This window comes from Scylla paramamosain, chromosome 4 (genome assembly GCF_035594125.1).
Source record: "Scylla paramamosain isolate STU-SP2022 chromosome 4, ASM3559412v1, whole genome shotgun sequence".
Taxonomy (NCBI): domain Eukaryota; kingdom Metazoa; phylum Arthropoda; class Malacostraca; order Decapoda; family Portunidae; genus Scylla; species Scylla paramamosain.
The window spans coordinates 27,938,056-27,963,576 of NC_087154.1; the positions used below are offsets into that span (position 1 = coordinate 27,938,056).

A 25,521-nucleotide genomic window follows, 5' to 3' on the forward strand; every position below is an offset into this window, starting at 1 on the left:
CACCACGCTGCGTCTTCCCCAAGATGAATCCGAAGACACCGCCCCGTGTTCGTGTAGCGTCTGCGTGTCTCTTACACATATATTACGTACGCTCGAACACCTACACTCCGTTATGTTATACACAGACATACATAACAATGGGAGGGCGGTTTAAGTCTGACGATATTTCGTCTTGCAAAAGGAACGGGAAGGTTCAGCTGGTTCAGGAGTTTTCCCTCTAAGCGAGATTCTTAACGTAAATACGGGGTTTTACCCTCATGAGCCACCTGAGCTTCCACCCGAAGACCCCTTTTAGTCTACACACACAACCGTTAGTAGCTAGTTAGGCTTAGAATTTTTTTTTTCCGAAAAAAAATCCTCGTTTGTATGGGGTAATGTGAGAGCACAGGGACACTAGATTTTTAGAGGGCAATAAATTACCGCCCCGTCATAGGAGAGAACCATCCGCCATGCGGGCAGGTGGGCGGAGCCTGTATCAATGCGCGCGGGCCGAGGTGAGCGGGGCACGACCTTGCTCGGCCTCACTCCCAGCCAGGTCACCCAGCGCCCAGGACGTGCCCTCCTCGACTCCTCCCGAACCAGCCTGCAGAAAGGACAGCGTGGTGCAGCGGTAAGCCGAAGCCCTGACCAACGAAGCTGGCTTTCATCGAAGCAGACTGGAGGAGTGAGTACACCAGTGGAACGCCTGGGGTGAGTTATTTGTGGTAAGGCCTGTTAACAAGATTTCATTTCCAGTCACCTAGCGACCACGTGGTCGTCGCTCCTTGCCCGGCATAAGTGATACAGTGCATAGTGCCGACTAATTACCTCCGTGACCCAGTAACTTAACGTCAGGCTGTGCTCTCACAACGCAAAAGGACCGGGCATTGGCCTCACTTCCGAAGGAATAGGTATTTCTTTGTGTGCGGCCCACGCGCCACTGAGTGTAGCCATAGCTAGCCAGGCCTTTGTTGTAATTACTGTGTAAATATAAGTCAAATATTTACGACTGTGCTTTCTTTTGAGTGTCCCACCCTAGTCTACCTGGAGACTCAACCAGGAGTCGCATGTGATCGGCAGGGGTAACGTAAAGGAAACACCGATCCATGACATCTTTAGTTACAACTTTTTTTTCCACACCACCATTGAGGTAAAGCCAAGGCATGTTGGTGGATTTCGCTGTTCAGGCAATAGCTCTTGAGATTCCTCACTCTTTCTCTCTACCTAAACCTTCCAAACATTGGTTTAACATAGCCTGTTCTCGTGATATACATGATAAAAGAGGTGGCCCACAAAAGGTACTTGACCCTTCCATCACCAGAATCTCATACGTCTTATATTTCTGCCCGGAACCATGCCAAGTCTGTTCTCCAACTTGCCAAAAACTTCTTCATTAATAGTGTCAAAATCTTTCAAGATCTAACTCCCCTCGTGACTTTTGGCATCTAGCCAGAAATATCTTCAATTACTTTGCTTCTTCGTCTTTCCTTCCTTTACTTCAACTAGATAGCAGCACTCTGCTATCACATCTATCTCTAAGGCTGAACTTTTCGCTCAAACCTTTGCTAAAAACTCTACCTTGGACGATTCCGGGCTTGCTCCTCCCTCTCCAGTCTTGCGCTGCGAGGCCGCAGGAGTAAAGGAAGCATGCATTTAGTAAAATCAGAAGGGTAGTTAAGCTTGAAAATAGCGATAGAAGATATCAAAAGATTAAATATTCAGGCGAATAGAGAGTCGCTAAAGACAGTCAGTTAGAGTTGATAAGAAATGCTTTTGATTACATTCTATCAAGAAGAGCAGTGCGAGTGAAACCCTTGTATGTGATGAGCGAACTCCATACATGGACGGGAAAAGCCCCTGTACAGAGTTAGCAGCTGGGAGGGTGAGGAAAACTGGCGGAGACGCCAAATAAGATGTAAAGTTTCCAGTTTAAATTATTATTTAAGGGCTGACCGAGGATGTTCAGTGCAGAAGAGGGGGATAGTTGAGTGTCATTGAAAAAGAAGGAATAGCGGTTGTGTCAAGTTGATAGATGAAGGAATGGAGTTTTCAGGCATTGAACTATACTAGGTTTGCACTGTCCCAAGCAGCAATTTTAGAGAGGTCTGAAGTCAGACGTTCTGTGACTTCCCTGAGTGAGTTGTTTGATTGTTGAAGGGTTGAACGTCTATGAAAAGACGTGGAATAGTGCAGCTGGGCCCCATCAAACTTACCAACTAGGTCCACTTACGAGGGCCAAGTTACCATGCTGCTACCAGAGCTGGTAAATCGCTATTCAGCAACGACATAGTAGCTGCCTGATAGGGTACGAGAGCTTTTGGAGCCGCTAGCCGCCAGAAAGTTCTGGTTAGGCACTTAGATAGTGTGTTTTGTGCCAGAGATAGGAAGTGTACGTTGAGGGTGTGTTTGCTGGGGACTGGGATAGGGAAGGTAGTTGATGGGCTAGACACGTGCTTGGAAAAAGATGGGACCAAGCCCATTGTTTTTCTCAGCGCGGGAGGGAATGACCTTGGTAAGGTCAGGAGTGAGAAACTGTTCGCGAGGTTTCGACAGGCTTTGAATAGGATTAGGGACAAGGGAGGGATCCTTGTGGTGTGTGGTGTCTTGCGGAGGAGGGGAGTTGGTGATGAGTGGCTGTCCAGGGCTATTACAGTGAATCGCAGGCTCGCGAATCATTGTAAGAGTAATGGATGGAGTGCATTTATCGCGCCAGGGTGTTTGGGTTTTGGCCGGAACACTCTAGCGGGAGATAACTGCACTCCAGTGCTTTTTTTCGTTAGTCAGAATGGAAGAAGGGGTTGTGAGGTCAAAACGAAGGACAAATTAGTTAAATCTAGAAAGGTAACTAGCTCAGGGAAGGTGTGAAATAGCTTAAGTGTTTACTACACAAATTGTAGAAGTATTTTGAATAAAATAGACTTGCTTAGAGGAATAGCATGTGTACAGAACTTTGAAATTATTGCTTTAACAGAAACTTGGTTAGATATGTCAGAAAAAGTATTTAATCCAGAGGTTAAGATAGATGGTTATACATTGTTCTATAAAGACAAGGAAAACAGGAGAGGAGGAGGCGTCGCGTTATACGTTAGGGACACATGACTGTGTTGTATTAACAGTATAATTAAAACAGATAGAAAACAGAGTCGATATGGGTAAGTATTAAGGAAGGATTGCAGTCAGTAGTACTGGGAGTAGTGTACTGGCCACTGAACAGTACAAAGGAAATTAACACCTCACTGTGGCAGGAAATAAATAGAGCAGGAAGGTACAGTCAGGTATGAGTTGTAGGAGATTTTGATTTTAGGAATATCGACTCGAGCCTGATGGTGGGTAACAAGGAAGCAGAGGAATTTCTTAAGGTAATTTAGGATAATTTTTTAAAACAGGTAGTCGTAGAACCCGTAAGGGGGAACAATATTCTAGATTTAATTCTTACTAACAGGAAGGAAGGAGTCACACAGATAGAGATTGGAGGACAGCTAGGTAACAGTGACCATTGGGAAATTAGGTATAAATTAAAATGCGAAGAAACTTTTAGAAGCAAAAACACTAGTAAAATCCCTGACTTCAGGAGAGCAAATTTTGAGGAATTAAAAAGGTACCTCCAAGGAGTTGACTGGCAACGGATGCAGGGTGAGGTCAGGTCCGGGACAGAGTTGAGAGAGATAAGGCAAGATGAGAGAGGTGAGGTGAAGTGTGAAGGTGTAGGACAAGAGGAGGGAAGATGTGTCCGAAAAGGACGGAGGAGAGAGAGAGGGGGAGATACGTGTGAGTATGTTGGAGGGTCAGGTCATGCTGAAATGGGAGAGGTGAGGTCGAAGCGAGTAGATGAGGGAGTGGAGATGATGGAAGAGGCCGAGATGAGGGGATTAGGTGAAGTAAATGTAGATGAGTTGTATAAGTATTTCGTAGATAAATTACATACAGGTCAGTTAGCAAACATCCCGTATAGAGCAATAAGATCACAGAAAAATTATCCTAAATGGATGACTGCTAGGTTAAAACATTATAAAGGGCGGAAGAGAAGTATACATAAGATTTTAAGGGCAGGTGAAGAGGTTTTAAGGCCACAATGTAACGAATTAATTAGAACAGTCAGGAGGTTAACGAGGAAAGCTAAGGGCAATTATGAATTAAAGGTAGCCAGCCAGGCGAAGACGGACCCCAAGGGATTTTATCAGGTATACAGGACGAAGAATAAGGATATTATAGGTCCATTAAAGGCAGCAGATGGGGAGCTTGTTAGTTCTAGGAAGGAAATTAGTAAAATTCTGAATGAGTATTTTTTAACTGTCTTCACCCAGGAAAAACATGCAGGATATGCTAAGTAGTGAACAAATGTTTAGAGCAGATGAGAATGAGAAGCTGACAGATATTTACATAAATAAGGAGATAGTGGAATAGGAGATAGATAGGCTAAAAAAGTTCAAGACACCAGGACTAGATGAAATATATCCCAGAGTACTTAAGGAATGCAAAGAGGTTATTAGTGAGCCGTTAGTTTCTGTCTTTAGGAAATCATTTGAGTCAGGTGAGGTACCAGTAATGTGGAGGCAGGCTAATGTAGTACCCATCTTTAAGAAAGGAGATAAAACTTCAGCGTCTAATTATAGACCTGTCAGCTTAACTTCAGTTATAGGTAAAATATTGGAATCAATAATAGTGAGGAACATTAGGAAGCATTTAGAAAAACACGATTTGATAAATCAGTCACAGCATGGCTTCGCGAAGTGGAAGTCTTGCCTGACAAATATGTTAAGTTTTTACAGTAAAGTGTACGAGGCAGTACATAAGAACATAAGAAATAAGGGAAGCTGCAAGAAGCGACCAGGCTTACACGTGGCAGTCCCTGTATGAACACACCTACCTATTTCCATCTGCTATCCCCATCCATAAACTTGTCTAATCTTCTCTTAAAGCTCTCTAGTGTCCTAGCACTAACTACATGATTACTGAGTCCGTTCCACTCATCTACCACTCTATTTGAGAACCAATTTTTTCCTATCTCCTTCCTAAACCTAAATTTTTCAAGCTTGAACCCGTTATTTCTTGTTCTACCCTGGTTGCTGATCCTAAGAATTTTGCTTACATCTCCCTTGTTATAACCCTTATACCACTTAAAGACTTCTATCAGGTCCCCTCTTAACCTACGTCTCTCTAAAGAATGTAAATTTAACAGCTTCAACCTCGCCTCGTAAGGAATACTCCTCATCCCCTGTATCCTTTTAGTCATTCTCCTCTGTTCTGATTCTAATAGACCTATATCTTTCCTGTAATGTGGGGACCAGAACTACACCGCGTAGTCTAAATGAGGTCTGACCAGCGCCAAGTATAACTTTAATATTACTTCCGGCCTTCTACTTTTAACACTCCTAAAAATGAATCCTAGTACCCTATTTGCCTTGTTTCTGGCTTCTATGCATTGTTTCCCTAGACGGAGTTCAGAGCTAACTATAACTCCTAAATCTTTCTCGTACCCTGTACCTACCAGAGTTTGGTTGTCTAATGTGTACCTATTGTGTGGGTTTCCTCTACCTACGCTAAGCACTTTGCATTTATTGATATTAAATTGCATTTGCCATCTATCCGTCCATTCATTCATTCTATCTAAGTCTGCCTGCAAGGCGATGGCATCCGATTCTGACCTAATTAATCTACCTATCTTTGTGTCATCCGCAAATTTACTAACATCACTACTAATTCCACTATCCAAGTCATTGATATACATTATAAATAACAATGGCCCTAATACTGATCCCTGTGGCACCCCACTAATTACATGACCCCACTCGGATTTCGAGCCGTTTATTACCACTCTCTGTCGCCTGTCACTAAGCCATGACCCTATCCAGCCTAACACCTTCCCATCTATCCCGTGTGCCCTAACCTTTCTCAGGAGCCTTTGATGGGGTACCTTGTCAAATGCTTTACTAAAGTCCAGATATAAGATATCATAACTATCACCATTATCTACTGCCTCGTACACCCTACTGTAAAAACTTAACACGTTTGTCAGGCAAGACTTCCCCTTCGTGAAGCCATGCTGTGACTGATTGATCAAGTTATGGTTGTCTAAATGTTCCCTAATGTTCCTTGCTATTATTGACTCTAACATTTTACCTACAACAGAAGTTAAGCTGACAGGTCTATAATTAGACGCTAAAGTTTTATCTCCTTTCTTAAAGATGGGTACTACATTAGCCTGCCACCACATTACTGGTACCTCACCCGACTCCAGTGATTTCCTAAAGACAGAAACTAATGGCTCACTAATAATCTCTACATTCCTTAAGTACTCTGGGATATATTTCATCAGGTCCTGGTGACTTGAACTTTTTTAGCCTATCTATCTCCTGTTCCACTATCTCCCTAGTTATGGAAATATCTGTCAGCTTTTCATTCTCATCTGCTCTAAACACCTGTTCACTATCTGGCATATCCTGCATGTTTTCCTGGGTGAAGACAGTTAAAAAATAATCATTCAGAAGTTTACTAATCTCCTCCCCAGAACTAACCAGCTCCCCATCTGCTGCCTTTTAATACTTTAGTAAAGCTTTTGACAAAGTACCCCATCAGAGGCTCCTGAGAAAGGTTAGGGCACACGAGATAGATGGGAAGGTGTTAGGCTGGATAAGGTCATGGCTAAGCGACAGGCGAGAAAGAGTTGTAATAAACGGCTCTAAATCCGAGTGGGCTCATGTAATTAGTGGGGTACCACAGGGATCAGTATTAGGGCCATTGTTGTTTTTAATATAGATCAATGACTTGGATAGTGGAATTAGTAGTAATGTTAGTAAATTTCTGGATGACACAAAGATAGGTACATTAATTAGGTCAGAATCGGATGCCATCGCCTTGCAGGCAAATTTAGATAGGATGAATGATTGGACGGAAAGATGGCAAATGCAGTTTAATCTAAAAAAAATGCAAAGTACTTTGCGTAGGTAGAGGAAACCCACACAGTAGGTACACAATAAACAACGAAACTCTGGTAGGTATAAGGTGCGAGAAAGATTTAGGAGTTACAGTTAGCTCTGAACTCCGTCTAGGAAAACAATACATAGAGGCCAGAAACAGGGCAAATAGAGTATTAGGATTCATTTTTAGGAGTGTTAAAAGTAGAAGGCTCGAAGTTATACTTGGCGCTGGTCAGACCTCATCTAGACTACACTGTGCAGTTCTGGTTCCCATATTACAGGAAAGATATAGGTCTATTAGAATCAGTACAGAGGAGAATGACTAAAAGGATGCAGGTGATGAGGAGTATTCCTTACGAGGCGAGATTGAAGCTGTTAAATTTACATTCTTTAGAAAGACGTAGGTTAAGAGGGGACCTGATAGAAGTCTTTTACTGGTATAAGGGTTATAACAAGGGGGGTGTAAGCAAAATTCTTAGGATCAGCAACCAGGATAGAACAAGAAATAATGGGTTCAAGTTTGAAAAATATAGGTTTAAGAAAGAGATAGGAAGAAATTGGTTCTCAAATAGAGTGGTAGATGAGTGGAACGGACTCAGTAATCATGTTGTTAGTGCTAGACATTAGGGAGCTTTAAGAGAAGATTAGATGGGTTTATGGATGGGGATGATAGGTGGAAATAGGTAGGTATATTTCATACAGGAACTGCCACGTGTAAGCCTGGTCGCTTCTTGGAGCTTCCCTTATTTCTTAGGTTCTTATGTTCTTATGTATGTATAATATCTATGTCTATGTCTATATCTTATGTATATATATATAATATCTATAATTTTAGTTACTGACGCCTCAAGAGGTGTTTTATTGTTTGAATGTTTAATAAAAAGTTCATTCTACGTGGACAGCGGCTAACATATATATATATATATATATATATATATATATATATATATATATATATATATATATATATATATATATATATATATATATATATATATATATATATATATATATATATATATATATATATATATATATATATATATATATATATATATATATTAGGTGATAATTGGAGAGAGAAGTGACAAGAGTCGCACTTATTTTTTCAGTTCAGTAGGAATGAAAAGTACATGTCGACAGACAGAGTTGGTAGAATTTGTCCAGGCAAGGTGCAAGCTCATTTTCAGAAAACAATAGGAGTGACCCCATCAGGTCCATAAGCATTCTAAGGGTTGAGACCAGCGAGGCCATGGAAAACATCATTTGGAATTATCTTAATGGGAGGCATGAAATAGTCAGAGGGTGAAGAAGAGGGAGGAACAAGTTTTTGTAAGGGAAGGTTTAAGCAAAGAATTAAGATTTAGAGGTAGATGAGATGGCAGTGGTGCAGTCATCAGCAGCACATGTACAGACCGAGGTTTTACAACAGCACCGCAATCTCATATCTTCCGCCTCAGGTTTTTTGGTGTTTGGAGAAGTTAGTGTGTCTGATATCGGCCGGTCCTTTTGTGTCGGCGTGGTTTCAGCCGTTACAGTATTCCTGCAGCACAAATAATCTTGTTCGATTTTTTTGGGGATTTACTAGGTAAGGCATTAGTCCTTGTAGAAATCAACGGAAAAATGTTTCAAATAAAACATGAAGCAGGGGATTAAAAATAAATGTGAAAACACTGCGAGCCTAGACTTAAGCTTATAATAACTGTTCTGTAGAGTGTGCATCACCAGATTCCGCGGATATTGTTAGCATAAACACTTAAAATTAGTGTTTTGTGGCATATAGGTACAGTACATCAAAATGTATCACAAGAGACGGTTTTAGAATGTGCAGGGAACTGTGGGAGCATATAATCTAGTCTTACATTAAAACAACCGGGAACAACCAGCAACTCCGACCATTGCGAATACCCCAGTTGTGCTAGTCTTATCTTTAAGTTCCACTTCATTGCAGTGAAAAGCACAACAGATCAGGGATGGGGTGAATACAAGAACTGCATATTCGAATACGAATACGAATACTTTATATTTATACGAATACGAATACACTGAAATACTGATAACTCAAATACAAATACGAATACTTCATGAGAGTATTCGTGAATGCATTCATTAATACTTTTAGCTGAAAATAACTTTTTCATGTAGGTAGATCGGCAATGAGCTTAATATGGTACTAAAGTTATTTAATAGTAAAATGATGTCATGAACTTATAACTGATGCCAGTGTTCAGTATATGTTTATCACACTTAGACATATTTGTTTTCCAAAATTTTCAAGTATATATCTAAGCTGTACTGAAAGAAACAAAACTAAATACCTATGTGAAATTATAATAGCCAAGTCTTTTCTAGTATCTTGCTGTAGATCTATCTTCTATTGTATATATATATATATATATATATATATATATATATATATATATATATATATATATATATATATATATATATATATATATATATATATATATATATATATATATATATATATATATATATATATATATATATATATATATCATACGCGTCGGACAAACAGGAACGAAGATTTGTAACTTAAAAGGAACAATAACTATTATTTCTGATGATGGATTTAAGATTATTCGGCATATTATTCGAAGAATACGAATACTTTTCCCAAGTATTCAAATACGAATATGAATACCCCATCGCTGCGACAGTCAGACTGATAATTCACTATGTAACACGATTTTTGTCTTTGACAAGCAAGTGTTATTTTCCAACTCTTTTCATTGCAAAACAATAGAAGATGTCCATTATTCCTGTCAAATTTTGCTTTTGTGGCTTTTAGAATGATTTTTTTTTGCCCCAAAACAGCAAAATTTTACCATTTTTCCAGACGATGTCACAGAGAACTTCTTTTCTTTTGTCTGGATGAATTGACCACATATGTAGCAGAATGCATCTGGAGAATGATTGCAGTCTCTTCATACCATTTCACCTCTTGTGATGTGTTTTCTCAGACAGCCAAAGCAGAACTGATTGGTGGTTTGCAGGCCCCTACTTTTATATTGTCAAGCAGTACTCTAGAATATTCTTAGTCTTTCTAGAATGTGTTCCAGAATGTTCCCAATCTTTCTAGAATATTCTTGAACATTCTTGAAGATTTGAGATTTCTGAAATGTAACCAAATTCTTCTAAATATGAAAAAATTTTTGTTAGATCTGATCAATTCAAGAATGATCTTATTAAAAATTAAAAATCTTTGGAAAACTTCATAATCTTTTTTTCATTGTTTTGACTTATTTACAATATTTCAAAAGCAATTAGATAAGCAACTGAGATTTTGCAAAGGTCTTTACCTGGCATGAAAACCAGTACTATAATAAAAAAAACTATAATGAAAACCATACTATAATAAAATAAGACAAAAATGTAAATTCATTGTTCTAACCACAAAAGCAAAGTTTTAGGATCAAAATAACTTTTCTATTTTGTTTAGATGGAAATAACTGGAAAATTATGGTTTGGGGCCAAGGACAAGACAAAAGAGAAATTTTGTTACATAGTGATCAGACAGACAGACAGAAAGATAGAGTGAGTGTTCTCACTAATATGAATATAACTGATACCACAAACTTCATTTGAGAAACTAAAGAAGCTGAATTGAGAGCAGGGGAATAACATAAGATTTAGCACTATCATCTTAATTTAAGAAAATTACACTATTTATGGGTTTAAAAGAAACGACCAATACCTACACTATAATACTAGCATGAGATGCAGGATGATTGATATTCATGGTGAAATTTTGGAGTATTTTATTGAAAATGAATTCTGAGTTCCAAATAAGGTGGAGATCAGATTAGTAAAGTTAGTCTCAGTAGGATATTACAGATACGAGCTTGATAATGAGAATATTAAAATTATGCAATTGTTAATGTGGTTAAAAACATTTGGATTGGTTGTGATGTTATGACTTTTGATAGCCTTGGAACAGTGTGATGGTGATATTTTCATACGTCCGGTCCTGTCTCATCCAATGGCCTTGCCCCTTGTTTCTACCATAAATAGAGCAAAGAAGACACCCAGGATACTGGAACAACCGTAGAACAAGAAGAGCCCAGGCTGGCTGAGGAGAGCTAGCATGGGCGAGTAGAGCTGCAGCATCGCAAAGATGATGACGTTGCCCATGGTCAAGCATATCGATGACGCCTGAGAGAGAGAGATATATTTTAGGAAGAATATAGAATGTTACTGATTTAGAGATGTTATAGAATTTGTACCGTACAAATGCTCTACATTTGAGAATTACCTGACCACGGATGTTGGTAGGAAAATACTCCGATGAAATAATGGGAGGTACAGTTTGGACTCCTAGGGTCCAAGCCAAGAAGGATATCATCACGCACACCATCGGCACCCATGAGAACCTGTAACAGAAAACCACATTTGTACGTTATGTTCCTCGCCCTAAATTTTCTGTAGAAATAAATAGTAATTAATTAACTATGTGTTGCATTATTGCATTTTTTTTTTTTAGGTATATGTGAACATTTGACTTTATTCAAGAAATACATTTACTTGGAGAAAATATCGTCATTTTGGGTTGCAGCTTCAGCCAAATAAACGTAACTGCCAAGGATGATCATGCACACTGCGTTGATAGCGTGTGAAACAAGGAGAGAGTAACGTCGTCCCACCCTGTCCATCAGAAAGCACGCTGCTATGGTTCCTGCCACTCGTGGGACTCCAGCAATGGCTGTGATGGCGTTCGGGTCCATGAATGCTCCTGTGTTCTCCAGAATTCGAGCTGTAAATACTAGCATGACATAGTTGCCACTCATCTGGCTCAAGAGAAAACATGTTGCTACAGCAGTTATTCGATGCAGAGTGTCCTTGTTCAGGAGACCTTTCCACCCACTTCTGCTACTGGAGTTCATATACTCCAGCTCTCTCACTTCAGCTTCGATGTCAGCATACTTGCCCCTCAAGCTCCTTAGGACAGAGAGGGCATCCTGGCGCCTTCCCTGGATCACGAGGTACGATGGCGACTCGGGTAGAATGAAGGTAACCACAGTAAACATTACAGCATTAATGGCACACACGAAGCAGAGGTAGTACCAGGGAAGGGCGTAACCGACGGCAACGGTGTACAAATTGCCCAGCGAAATGCCCAAGGAGGATAGAAGTGCCATCATGCCCCGAATATTGGTATCTGATGACTCCACTATATAGACGTATCCAATATTATTCATAGATCCCAAGACAATTCCTTGAAGCAACCTGTGGCAAATGATTAATAGAATGTGAAAAGATCAGTCAGATAAGTTTGTTGGGTTGAAAAGTGGCGAAGGTATCTGCATAAGTAATGGGACAAATAATTGTAGTCAGTAATAAATTAAAAAGAAAGATGAAACTCTGATTATATATTTATCTTCTGCATATTAGTGGCAGACATTTGGCAAAATGGACATTTCTTTGGACGGACATTTGCAAAACAGACATTTCACGAAAAACAATTCAGCGAATGGAGAATCCACCGAATATTGGATATCTGCCCGAATGTATTCATAGTCTTTTAAATTTTGTTTGTTGTTTTCATTGTGTGCAACTGCTTTTATGAAACAAACTGTAAAAACAATGAAAGAATATTATCATATGATTAAAAGATTTTGATTGCGCATGTGTTAAAGTATAAAAGATATTAATTATAAAGTAATTAGTTAAAGAAAACTTGCACATTAAAATTAGTTGATGTTAAATATTTAAAGAGTATGGGTAATTGCTCTTAAGAAATCAGTTCTAAGATACTCCTATTTTTCAATGATAAAATATAGTTTTGTGTTTAATATCTCGTACTTCTTCGGTTTTCTCAACTCCATTCCTGATTCTACCAGTCAGAGCGAAATGAAAAACATTCTGAGGATGGGCACTGAACAAACGTATGATGAATTACCTGCCAGTAAAGAAAAGGATGGTGTTTGGGGCAAGCCCCAAAACCATCCAACCTGCTATGCAGGGCAAGCCCATCAGCTGCAGCGACTGGCGACGCCCGAATTTGCTCAACATCCATCCTGCATTTAGCGTCCCAAGTATCGCACCCATAAACGTCAGACTACCTGAAGGATGCCAAAAAGGATTCCCAATACACATTCTTACATAAACATATCCATTCACCGTCACACACCAAATTATGTGATATATAACAATTAAAGAAAGAGAGAAGGCAAGAGAGCAGGTTAAGTCACTGCGCACATAAACGCAACATCCAGCTTTGGATCGAAAATGAGGATAGAGAAAGTAGGAGGGAACAGAAAAGGGGCTACTGTCAGTTGCCTCAGACACCTGAGTTTCCGTTAGAAAAAGATGAGGTTTAGAAGAGGAGAGGTAATGTTCTACAGATTGAAAATTAGATCTTAGACCGCGAATGTTACAGAAGTTAATGAAAAAAAAGTTGAGGGGGGGTGTCAAGACACTTGGGGTCGTCGACAGAAAGGCAGTCCAACCTGGGGACATTTATGGTCCCCTCCCCAGATGGGGACTCGGAGGCTGGTGTAGGAGTCGCCATGATAATTTTGAAATTTTTGAGTGAAGGATGTGTGTGTTATTGGGTGCTTGTAGTTTTGTGTGGAGGAAGAGAGTTGTCTTTAGAGGGCAGGCTGTCACTGCCCCCTTGTGTTATGAGACACAAAGGGAAACGTTCAGTGAGGTCACAGCTGTGTTTAATGATAAGTTCACAGCACCCCCTGAACAGTGCTTTAGACCTCACTGGGAGTAATTATCGTTTCGGCAGGTGTCTACTGCCTCCTCCTGAGGAACACCACTGTTAATAGATTTAGGAAAAGAACAGTGACCGTCTACCACAGCAGCAATAGAACGGTCAGAATGGAAACTTGAGATTAAGTTACAGTGAGAATAAAAGCTGTAGGAGGGTAGTTTGGAAATAAAAGTTTTGTGCCAGACTCTATCAAAAGCTTTCGATATGTCTAAGGCAACAGCAAAGGTTTCACCAAAATTTCTAAAAGAGATGACCAGGACTCAGTAAGGAAAGCCAGAATATCACCATTAGAGCGGCCTTGATAGAACCCATACTGGTGGTCAGACAGAAGGTTGTGAAGTAAGAGATGTTTAAGAATCTTTCTGTTGAGGATAGATTAAAAAACTTTAGATAGGCAGGAAATTAAAGCAATAGGACGGTAGTTTGAGGGATTAGAACGGTCACCTTTTTTAGGAATTGGCTGAATGTAGGCAAACTTCCAGCAAGAAGGAAAGGTAGATGTTGATAGACAGAGTTAAAAGAGTTTGACTAGGCAAGGTGCAAGCACGGAAGCACAGTTTCGGAGAACAATAGGAGGGAACCCATCAGTTCCATAAGCCTTCTGAGTGTTTAGTACAGCGAGGGCATGGAAAACACCATTGCGAAGAATCTTAATAGGTAACATGAAGTAGTCAGAGGGTGGAGAAGAGGGAGGAACAAGCCTGAATCGTCCAAGATAAAGTTTTTAACAAAGGTTTGAGCGAAGAGTGCAGCTTTAGAGATAGATATGATAGCAGTGATGCCATCTAGTTGAAATAAAGGAGGGAAAGAAGAAGAAGCAAAGTTATTAGAGATGATTTTGGCTATATGCCAGAAGTGATGAGAGGAGTTAGAGCTTGAAAGATTTTGACACTATCTATTAATGAAGGAGTTTTTGGTTAGTTGGAAAACAGACTCGGCATTGTTCCGGGGAGAAATATAAAGTGTATGAGATTCTGGTGATGGAAGGCTCAAGTACCTTTTGTGGGCCACCTCTCTATCATGTATAGCACGAGAACAGGCTGTGTTAAACCAAGGTTTGGAACGTTTATGTTGAGAAAAAGAATGCTAACCACAGTAGTCATTTCAAGGAAAAATCAGCAAAATACCTCCTCAGGCTCCCCCCAACTAGCAGAAGCAAAATGCCAGAGGCACCTCCGCTTAGGGGGATCCTGAAGAAGGATTGGGGCGATAGGACAAGATACAGATATGAGATTGTGATCGGAGGAGTCTAACGGAGAAAAGAGGGTAACAGCATAAGCAGGATTAGAGGTCAGGAAAAGGTCAAGAATGTTGGGTGTATCTCTAAGACGGTGTTGCACCAATTGCTCTAGGTCGTGGAGTATAGCAAAGTTGAAGACACGTTCACCAGGATGGTCAGTGAATGGAGATGAAATCCAAAGCTGGTGGTGAACATTGAAATCTCCAAGAATATAAATCTCCGCAAAAGGGAAGAGTCAGAATGTGCCCACTTTGGAAGTTAAGTAGTCAAAGAATTTCTTATAGTCAGAGGAGTACAGAGGTATACAGAGGTATACAGCACAGATAAATTTAGTTTGAGAGTGACTCTGTTAGTCGTAGCCAAATGGTGGAAAACTCAGAAGATTCAAGATCGTGGGCACGAGAGCAGGTTAAGTCATTGCGCACATAAACACAACATACGTGTACATGTACACACACACACACACACACACACACATATATATATATATATATATATATATATATATATATATATATATATATATATATCCTTGGTTGTTCAGTATCTACATCAGTATTTACTGCTGATTAATTATATTATATTGTTACAAACAGATTCAGCCCCGATTACAGCTGCCACTACACTCGGGTCAGCTTTCCCTAGGCTAGCTCTTTCTAGCCTGGTGCGGGCATAAACACGACGAATTCAGGCACCTGCTGGTCGTCGACCACTGTTAAATTTCTCAGATCGCCACTCGGTTTAACCCACCGACCGAGAAGGGAGTATAACAAACACCAATTTAATCTCTCAATCTCGAAAGAACTAATATATATATATATATATATATATATATATATATATATATATATATATATATATATATATATATATATATATATATATATATATATATATATATATATATATATTACTCACCTACTAGGTCCTTTTCGGCTGTAGTGAGGACCAACACTGTGCCAACAAGGGTAGAATTGTCCTTTTCGAGAGCGGACAAAGCAGGGGAGGGCCAGCTGATAGCTGAACCGGCGGCTACATTACCCAGGGTTATTATCTGCAGCATCGCTACCTGCAGGAAAACACAATTTCCGTCAATTACATGTTTAATGATGGAAAAGTCTTGAAGTCAGTTTATCCAGAGATGTGGCAACTTTCTTTCTTGTGCAGGCCGTGATTGTTCTCCACTACATGCCAGTTCGGTCTTGGATGGCACAGACAATTTTTGTACCCTGGTTCTGTGTTGTTTTGCTTCCAAGTAAACTTTGTTTTTTTGGAGCGTGAATCCTGCTAATTCCACCCACAACAGAAAGTGGGGGGCAGCAGGTATTCCTGCTGAAGATAAACACAAGTTTTTTTTTTTTTTTTTTTTTTATCTTTTCCTAACCCCTAATTCCTCTGCTTATGCTATCAATTTGTTCTCCCCGTTGGGCTTCTCCGATCACAACCTCATGTCTGTATCTTGCCTTATCGTACCAAATTCTGCTCAGGATCCTCCAAAGTGGAGGTGCCCTTGCCGTTTTGTCTCTGCTGATTGGGAGGATCTGAGGAGGTATTATTCTAATTTTCCTTAGAAAGACTACTGCTTCTGTGTCAAGGACCCTTCTCTGTGTGCTGATCGCATAACAAAGGTGATAGTGTCTGGCATGGAGGCGTACATCTCTCAATCTTTCTCTCGCCCTAAACCTTCCAAACTTTCGTTTAACTCGCCTGTTCTAGTGCTGTACATGAAAGAGAGGTGGCCCAAAAGGTACTTGAGCCTTCCATCGCCTGGTTTTCATGTACTTTTTATTTCTGCCCTGAATCAAGCTGCCTCCAACTAGCCAAAACCTCCTTCATGAAGAGAAAATAACAAAATCTTTTTAGATCTAACATCCCTCATGACTTAGGGCACCTCACTAAAATATCTCTAATAATTTTGCTTCATCTTTCCGTACTTTATTTTAACCTTATGGCACGACTGCCATCTCATCTATCTATAAAGCTGAACTCTTCGCTCAAACCTTTGCTGAAAACTCTACTTTGGATAATTCAGAGCTTGTTCCTCCCTCTTCTCCACCTTTCCACTATTTCAAGTCACCTATTAAGATCCTTCATAGTGATGTTTTCCATCCCCTCGCTGGCCTTAACCCTCGGAAGGCTTATGGACCCTCCTATTATCCTCCGAAATTGCGTCTGTGCTTGCACCTTGCCTAGTAAAACTTTTTCCAGCTCTGTTTATTAACACCTAACTTTGCTTCTTGCAGGATGTTTGCCCACATTCAGCCTGTTCCTAAAAAGGGTGACCATACTGATACCATACTGAGTGACTGTAGTGATGGTGATGGATATGAGATTGCTAGTGACAGCAATACTACTGTTGCTTCTTCAGAACCTATTTATGTGGGGGTGGGGAAAGAGCCTCTAATAAAGGAAAATTCTATGGCAAGAATGAGCGAAGGAGGGTCGCATTAAATTCACCACCGTCAACCATCTGTGGTGCAAATTCAGCACAATCCACATTTTGTATCATGAAGAAGCAATCACCTAGCACTTACTCAGATGTGTCTGTAAAACAGAAGAAATTACCAAATGGACAAAGGAGGAAGAGTGTGAGGAAGGTAACAAGCTCTGTCGCCATCGCTACCGCTGCCACCATCTGAGATGTTTACAATCTAGCGAATAACACAACAGTGCAACTTGTGAAAATTATATCCTGTGTGCTCTGGAAAACAAAAGTGATATTGTTTTCTGTTTTCATCTTTCCTATTTGTACAGTGTAAATGCAGCATTGTAAAATTAATCCTAGCTCACCGCTAAGTTTAGTAAATAACGCTAACCAGTGATTTGTACAATAAAACGGAAGTTAAGTGTGTTCTGGGTGTGTTTCACAAAAAAAAAAAACGCATAAAAGTGATAGGAAGTCCAATAGGGGTGGACAACTCTCTATAATAATGTGTTTTCAGAGATCCAACTTCATTATTATTCATTATTCATTATTCTCGTTCTATCAATGGCCATATAGTCTTCATATAATATTCAAAGAATGATTTAGTAATAAAATATTTAAAAAAAATTTCTATTACAGGTATCGTCTTCATATTGTTGCAGCCTCATTTTACAATCAACATCTTTCAATAAAAGTTTCATGAGGATCAGATAATTTTTCATTAACCTTGGTCTAAAAGCCTGGGTATCCCCTTAAGGATCTTTGTTAATCTGGTCCCAGGGCCCAGCGAAATACTGGGCCAGGTCTCGTTGGCTCACGAGTTATGTTTCAGAACTTCCTGAGAAAGTTCTGAGCCAACACAATCTGCACTCATCAAGTTTCCTATCCAAGGTGTGTGTGTGTGTGTGTGTGTGTGTGTGTGTGTGTGTGTACACCACATCCGCTCCATCTATCCTTCGCCTTGGTTTCACCTCACCCATCTCTGTTTGGTCCGGCTTTCTCATTTCTGTTAACATTGCTCCTATTATTGCATTTCTCCAAGATACTGGAGTATTTCTTTCTTTCTTTCTTTCTTTCTTTCTTTCATTCTTTTTTGTGACGATGACTCCTATTCATATTGTAGTCTTCTTACAGGCTTGTTGTGAAGGTATTGTAAAAATCTCGAAGAAATCTTTGTTCTTTGTCTCTACACGTTTACTCGACAACAGAAAGTCTAATATGTCTCTTATATGAGTATCTGAAGTAATATGAGAGGTAAGTACGTACTGTATATGTATCCCTGTGTTGTTGATTGTAGATAAACCCTACCACAGCCAGTGCCAAATTGACTACTAAGGTCCCATTCAAGGATGGGTTTTTATTTAAGAAACAACTTTAGTTTTAAATCTTGCTTCTTTAAGTATTATTGGTTCGACATGTTACCTGCTTTGCTAGTCGTAAATGACGTTCCACCCGAGGTTCTTTTTCTTCTGCAACTGTCGGAAAGAAAATGTGGTGCATGAGGAGAGATGTTTCTTTTGTATTATTATAACACACACACACACACACACACACACACACACACACACACACACACACACACACACACACACACACACACACACACACATACGGTAGTAACGCACTTACATCTCCGTAGCATATTATGTATCTATCCACAGCAGCACAAGTAATTTTAACAATATAATAGTATCGCATAATACAATGACGAATACTAATATTTTCGCCTATTTCACAGCTGGACCTGCATTTATCATAGTACCATATTCATACGAGCTTTCGGGCCAGCAGGACTACTTCTCCTTCCCTACCCGTGTCTTCGGAAACACGTAATACAGTTCGGGTAGAGATCTCAAATTCGAATTATACTCCTAATATGGCGGCCCTCTCATTTCCTTTATTCCGTTTCCTGATGCTCTGCTTTCCTGATGCTTTGCCGTAGCTAGTCATGCTTGCTACATCATAATATCGGGTTCCTTGATCCTTCCTCAGTAGCTGTGGAATGACTGGACACATAAAACATAAAAACATAATTTTAAGAAAAGTGGGGTGAAATAGATGAAGGGGGTTATATGAGAAGAATAAAGAGTAGAAATATAGAAGGAGAGTAGTAGATAAAAGTCGATGGGCATCCCACCTTGCTATTTTTATATTATTTTCCTTGCCTATTTTAATCTGTGTCTCGCCCCCAAGGGTGGTTTGACTACGTTTGGGCCACCCAACCTAGAGAACTATTCTGAACTCACTGTGTGAGTGTATTTGTATCTATATACATAATTTAGGTTGTTTTGTGTGGAGGCGTTGTGGCTTGTGTTTTTTATGCGTGTTTGTGTTTTGTGTTGGGTGTACAAAAGTGTGGATGTTAATACATAATTTATATACTTGTGTTTATATTGTTATATTTGTATAATACAGTGATAATATAGTATTTGTTTTTGAGGTAATGCTGGACAAGTTTTAGGGACATGGTAAGTATAAAGTATACTGTAAGTTTTTTTTATTTTATTTATTTTATTTATTTTTTTATTTATTTATTTTTTTTTCAGGTGAAACCTGAAGTAAAAATGTATGAATTTCCCACTGGCAGGTTCCAGCTAACCAATGGAGAGAAACTAATCTACTGGCAAGACTGCCATTTATGGTGTATATAATGTGGTCCCTATTTTTTCGAGGCTTAAGTATAAGATGTTAAATCTCTGATTACCAGAAAAAGGCAAGTAAAAGTGGAAGGTAAGTATAGATAAGTATCAGGTAAGTATACAGGTACATACACATAGCATATATATATATATATATATATATATATATATATATATATATATATATATATATATATATATATATATATATATATATATATATATATACACACACCACTCACCCCACCTGCCATGACAACAAGCTAATGAAAACCGTAAGAGGCTGTAATCTCAACCTTAACGTTTCGTCAGCCTAATTTACTTTAAATCATATGCTGTATCACGTGTGGCGAGTTCCAGCTGAAATATCACTTACTATACTGAATTCCAAATCTTGAGAAATATAGGTTCCTTTTACTACATATTGCTACGAAAAGTTACTTTATTAAGAGAGAGAGAGAGAGAGAGAGAGAGAGAGAGAGAGAGAGAGCCTTATGTCACCATGCTGAAAGAACTAAGGTGCAGTTTTGAGACCGATTCGTCGAGATGGCTAGATGGCCACACTACAGAAATATTTGTATGCGGTTTCAGTCTGCGTTGGCTTAGAAATAATATTACTTATGACAATTATAGGGGCTGTGTAGTTTCAGTACTCTCTGATGTATCCCTATTGAAAAGCAGGGTTGACGGCAACATATTCTCATCTCGACGTTTGCAGTAAGAATAGGATTCAGGACAACTCTAAGCTTCCTCTTTTTCTCCAATTTACCTTCATAAAACTTCTCATCTCATCTCTTAACGAAGCTCCAACTCTGCTCTACATTCCATTACCATGCCTCGGCAGTTATTCTGTTATCATTATTGTTCATCAGTAATCTTTTCGGCGCACGGTGCGTCTTGCTGGTGTATTTTTTTTTTTTCTAAGTGTCTTGACACGCCCCTCAACTTTTTCTTCATTAACTTCTGCAACATTCGCGGTCTAAGATCTAATTTTCAATCTGTAGAACACCACCTTTCCTCTTCTAAACCTCATCTTCTTTTCCTCACCGAAACTCAGATGTCTGAGGCAACAGACAGTAGCCCCTTTTCTGTTCCCTCCTACTTTCTCTATCCTCATTTTCAATACAAAACTGGATGTTGCGTTTATGTGCGCAACGACTTAACCTGCTCTCGTGCCAAGCTCTGGAATCTTCCGAGTTTTCCACCATTTGGCTACGACTACAGAGTCATTCTCAAACTAAATTTATCTGTGCTGTATACTTCTCACTAACTCCTCTGACTATAAGAAATTCTTTGACTACTTTACTTCCAAAGTGGAGCACATTCTGACTCTCTTCCCTTTTGCAGAGATCTCCATTCTTGGAGACTTCAATGTTCACCACCAGCTTTGGCTTTCCTCTTCCTTCACTGACCATCCTGGTGAACTAGCCTTCAACTTTGCTATCGTCCACGACCTAGAGCAATTGGTGCAACAGCCTACTCCTGACCGTCTTGAAGATACGCCCAACATTCTTGACCTTTTCCTGACCTCTAATCCTTCTGCTTATGCTGTCACCCTCTTTTCTCCGTTGGGCTCCTCCGATCACGATCTCATATCTGTATATTGTCCTATCGCTCCAATCCCTCCTCAGGATCCCCCCTAAGCGAAAGTGCCTCTGACGTTTTGCCTGTGCTAGTCGGGGGGACCTGAGGAGGTATTTTGCTGATTTTCCTTGGAATGATTACTGCTTCCATGTCAGAGACCCGTCTTTGTGTGCCGAGCGCATAACAGAGGTGATAGTGTCTGGCATGGAGGCGTACATTCCTCACTCTTTTTCTCGACCTAAACTTTCCAAACCTTAGTTTAACTATACATGATAGAGAGGTGGCCCACAAAAGGTATTTAAGCCTTCCATCACCAGAATCTCATGCACTTTATATTTCTGCCCGGAAACATGCCAAGTCTGTTATCCAACTAGCCAAAAATTCCTTCATTAATAGAAAGTGTCAAAATCTTTCAAGATCTAACTCCCCTCGTGATTTCTGGCATCTAGTCTAAAATATCTTCAATAACTTTGCTTCTTCTTTCCCTCCTTTATTTCAACTAGATGGCACCACTGCTGTCAGATCTATCTCTAAAGCTGCACTCTTCGCTCAAATCTTTGCTAAAAACTTTACCTTGGACGATTCAGGGCTTGCTCCTCTCTCTCCTCCACCCTCTAACCACTTCATGCTAACTATTAAAATTCTTCGCAACGATGTTTTCCATGCCCGCGCTAGCCTAAACCCTCCGAAGGCTTATGGACCTGATGGGGTCCTTCCTATTGTTCTCCGAAGCTGTGCCTCCGTTCTTGCACCTTAACTTGTCAAAGTCTTTCAACTCTGTCTGTCAACATCTACCTTTCCTTCTTGCTAGAAGTTTGCCTACATTCAACCTGTTCCTAAAAAGGGTGACCGCTCTAATTGGTCATCCTGTTTTAGAGATTTTGGTGAAACTTTTGCATTTGCCTTGGATATATCACAAGCTTTTGATAGAGTCTAGCACAAAGTTTTGATATCCAAATTACCCTCCTACGGCTTCTATCCTTCTCTCTGTAACTTCATCTCAAGTTTCCCTTCTGACCATTCTATTGCTGCTGTGGTAGACGGTCACTGTTCTTCTCCTAAATCTATTAACAGTGGTATTCCTCAGAGTTCTGTCCTGTCACCCACTCTCTTCTTATTATTCATCAATGACCTTATAAACTAAACTTCTTGTCCTATCCACTCCTACGCTGATGATACCACCCTGCACTTTTCCACGTCTTTTCATAGACGTCCAACACTTCAGGAAGTAAATATTTGACGCAGGGAAGCTACAGAACGCCTGACTTCTGATCTTTCTAAAATTTCTGATTGGGGCAGAGCAAACTTGGTATTGTTTAGTGCCTCAAAAACTCAATCTATCAACTTGAGACAACCTTCCAGACAGCTATCCCGTCTTCTTCAATGACATTCAAGTGTCCCCCCTCTTCTACACTGAACGTCCTCGGTCTGTCCTTTACTTATAATCTTAACTGGAAACTTCACATTTCATCTGTAGCATTTCATCTTCTATGAAGTTAGGTTTTCTGAGACGTCTCTACCAATTTTTTTCATCCCCACAGTTGCTAACTATGTACAGGGGCCTTATTCCGTCCATGTATGGAGTATGCTTCATATGTCTGGGGGGGTTCCACTCATACCGCTCTTCTAGATAGCGTGGAATCAAAACCATTTCGTCTCATCGACTTCTCTCCTCTAACAGACGGTCTTCAGCCTCTCTCTCATCGCCGCAATGTTGCATCTCTAGCTGTCTTCTACCGCTATTTTCATGCTAACTGCTCTTCTGATATTGCTAACTGCATGCCTCCCCTCCTCCCGCGGCCTCACTGCACAAGACTTTCTTCTTTTTCTCACCTCTATTCTGTCCACCTCTCTAATGCAAGAGTTAACCAGTATTCTCAATCATTCATACCTTTCTCTGGTAAACTCTGGAACTCCCTGCCTGCTTCTGTATCTCCATCTTCCTATGACTTGAATTCCTTCAAGAGGGAGGTTTCAAGACACTTATACTTCAATTTTTGACTACCGATTTGAACCCTTTTATGGGACTGGCATCTCAGTGGGCTTTTCTTTTCTTTTCTTTTCTTTTTTTGTTTCCCTTGGCCAGTGTCCCTCCTACATAAAAAAAAAAAAAAAAAAATCCAATAGTAGTCAAGAGATGTTTTCAACATTGGCCTTCGCCCCAGTCCGCAATATTCTCATGTTACCCTTGCATGGTCTTAATTCTCCATATAATGTAGGTCACTCAGTATGTGTATATGCGGTACATGTTCTAATATTGCATATGGTTATGCATTAATGGTAACTCATTACTCATAATGATAGGAATTTATAAACTACATATTACGAAATTAGTTGTTCTATGTAAATATTTATGTACAAATGGTAGAATTTTGACATAATATTCCTTCTCTTGACAAAAAATTTAATTCTTATTTAATTCATGTATGATGGTACTTTCATACATAACTTCTCACATGAAATAAGGGAAAACAGGACAAGTGAAGACATCTTCCCTTTTATATCACACTACACTGATGCTTTACTCTTAATGCCTTGACTCAGATTCATAAAGGCGATAGATGAATTGATGACAAGTAGCTCAAGATACTTTACCAATTTGGTGCGGTGGTGTGATTTGCGATTCCATCGTATTCTGTTTTAGGTACAGCTACTTGCCGATCTTCGAAGCGTGTTATCCTCCCGCAGTCTTAGCTGTTACTATGAGCGAGGGACATTCTCTCTCTCTCTCTCTCTCTCTCTCTCTCTCTCTCTCTGTGTGTGTGTGTGTGTGTGTGTGTGTGTAAGCACGTAAGTCATGACTAAAAACTGTCTTTTCTAAACAATGAAATGATATAAAGTTTTAGAATATTTGTAAATTGAATTGCAAAACACCTGCCAGAAATTCTTTGACATTAGTTTAACGTTCCGATGAGTTTATTTTGGTTCTCTTACCGGCGTTTTGGGACAAGAAAAAAATATCGTAATTTTCGTTCAAAAGTAATGGACTGAAACACTAATAGTTTGATATTTTGTATATTCTAGGATTTTACTTTTATAGGCAAATACATCTTGTGAGTGGGTGTCCTGTGCGTTGATTGTTTGAGAGCAGTGTACACGGGTGAGGAGAAAAGTTGGTGATGATGTAAACGTACAAAAATGTCTTTTTTGAAGAAAATATTGATGTTTTTATCACCTTCATAAGAAAGAAACAAGAAAACAACAAAACAAGAAAATTATGAATATCGAGACTGATTTGAAACAGGATTTTTTTTTTTTACTGGAGAAATTGAATTTTTTTTTTTTTATGGTAATAACTTGAGTAGAAACTTTTTTACGAGGGTTGTTGCTGCTTATTATTTTATAGCACAGTAGTAATGTGGGCCAATAGATCATACGGGACTTCTAAGAATCAATTCTCAGCGTGCAGAGGAAAGAGACTCATAGGGTCCACCTAGTGACCTAAGTGAGGCATTTCCCGCGTGGTGTCGCATTAAGTGGTTGACTGATGATATACAGTAATGGAAATGACTCAATATGAATCCTAATATGGTCTTCTTTTCGTAAGAATCTATTAGTTAGACAATTCATTCCATGCAGCGATGACTTGGTAATGCAGTAAATTTGCAATTTTTATTTGTCCGATTATTATATATGGTGTATTGAGAAACGACAGAGTTCATTGATGTTCAGGGAAGAACAACACCAAGACATCCTGTTGAAAATGGATACACATGTTATGTTATGTAAATACACTTGAAAGATCCTTTGGCAGCCCGTCCTTAGCAACATGCCTGTCTGGGTATGACATCACGTCTCGCTTCTATTTTACTTTTGAAAACTGCTGAAAGATAACAAAGTAAATATATCGTTGAATAGGTATATAACACTAATAAAAAGATGAATAAATCTTGAACATTAATATCGTCCTTATGAACAGTACTTAGCTCGATTTTATTACGTACTGAATGATTTTTTATTTATTTATTTATTTTTCTTGTCTTACCTTTTAAATC

The 25,521-nt window shown here is 39.4% G+C and overlaps 1 protein-coding gene across 1 annotated transcript; it reads right to left on the minus strand.

The window, feature by feature from the left end:
* Positions 1–10,662: 10,662 nt before the first annotated feature.
* On the minus strand, positions 10,663–24,249 carry LOC135097442 (facilitated trehalose transporter Tret1-like). Its single transcript, XM_063999357.1, has 7 exons — positions 24,122–24,249; positions 18,726–18,778; positions 15,797–15,947; positions 12,817–12,979; positions 11,442–12,143; positions 11,173–11,290; positions 10,663–11,072 (listed from the first exon to the last, which is right to left on the minus strand). The coding sequence occupies exons 1-7, from the start codon at positions 24,153–24,155 to the stop codon at positions 10,893–10,895; spliced, it is 1,401 nt and encodes a 466-aa protein (XP_063855427.1). The 5' UTR covers positions 24,156–24,249; the 3' UTR covers positions 10,663–10,892.
* Positions 24,250–25,521: the final 1,272 nt, after the last annotated feature.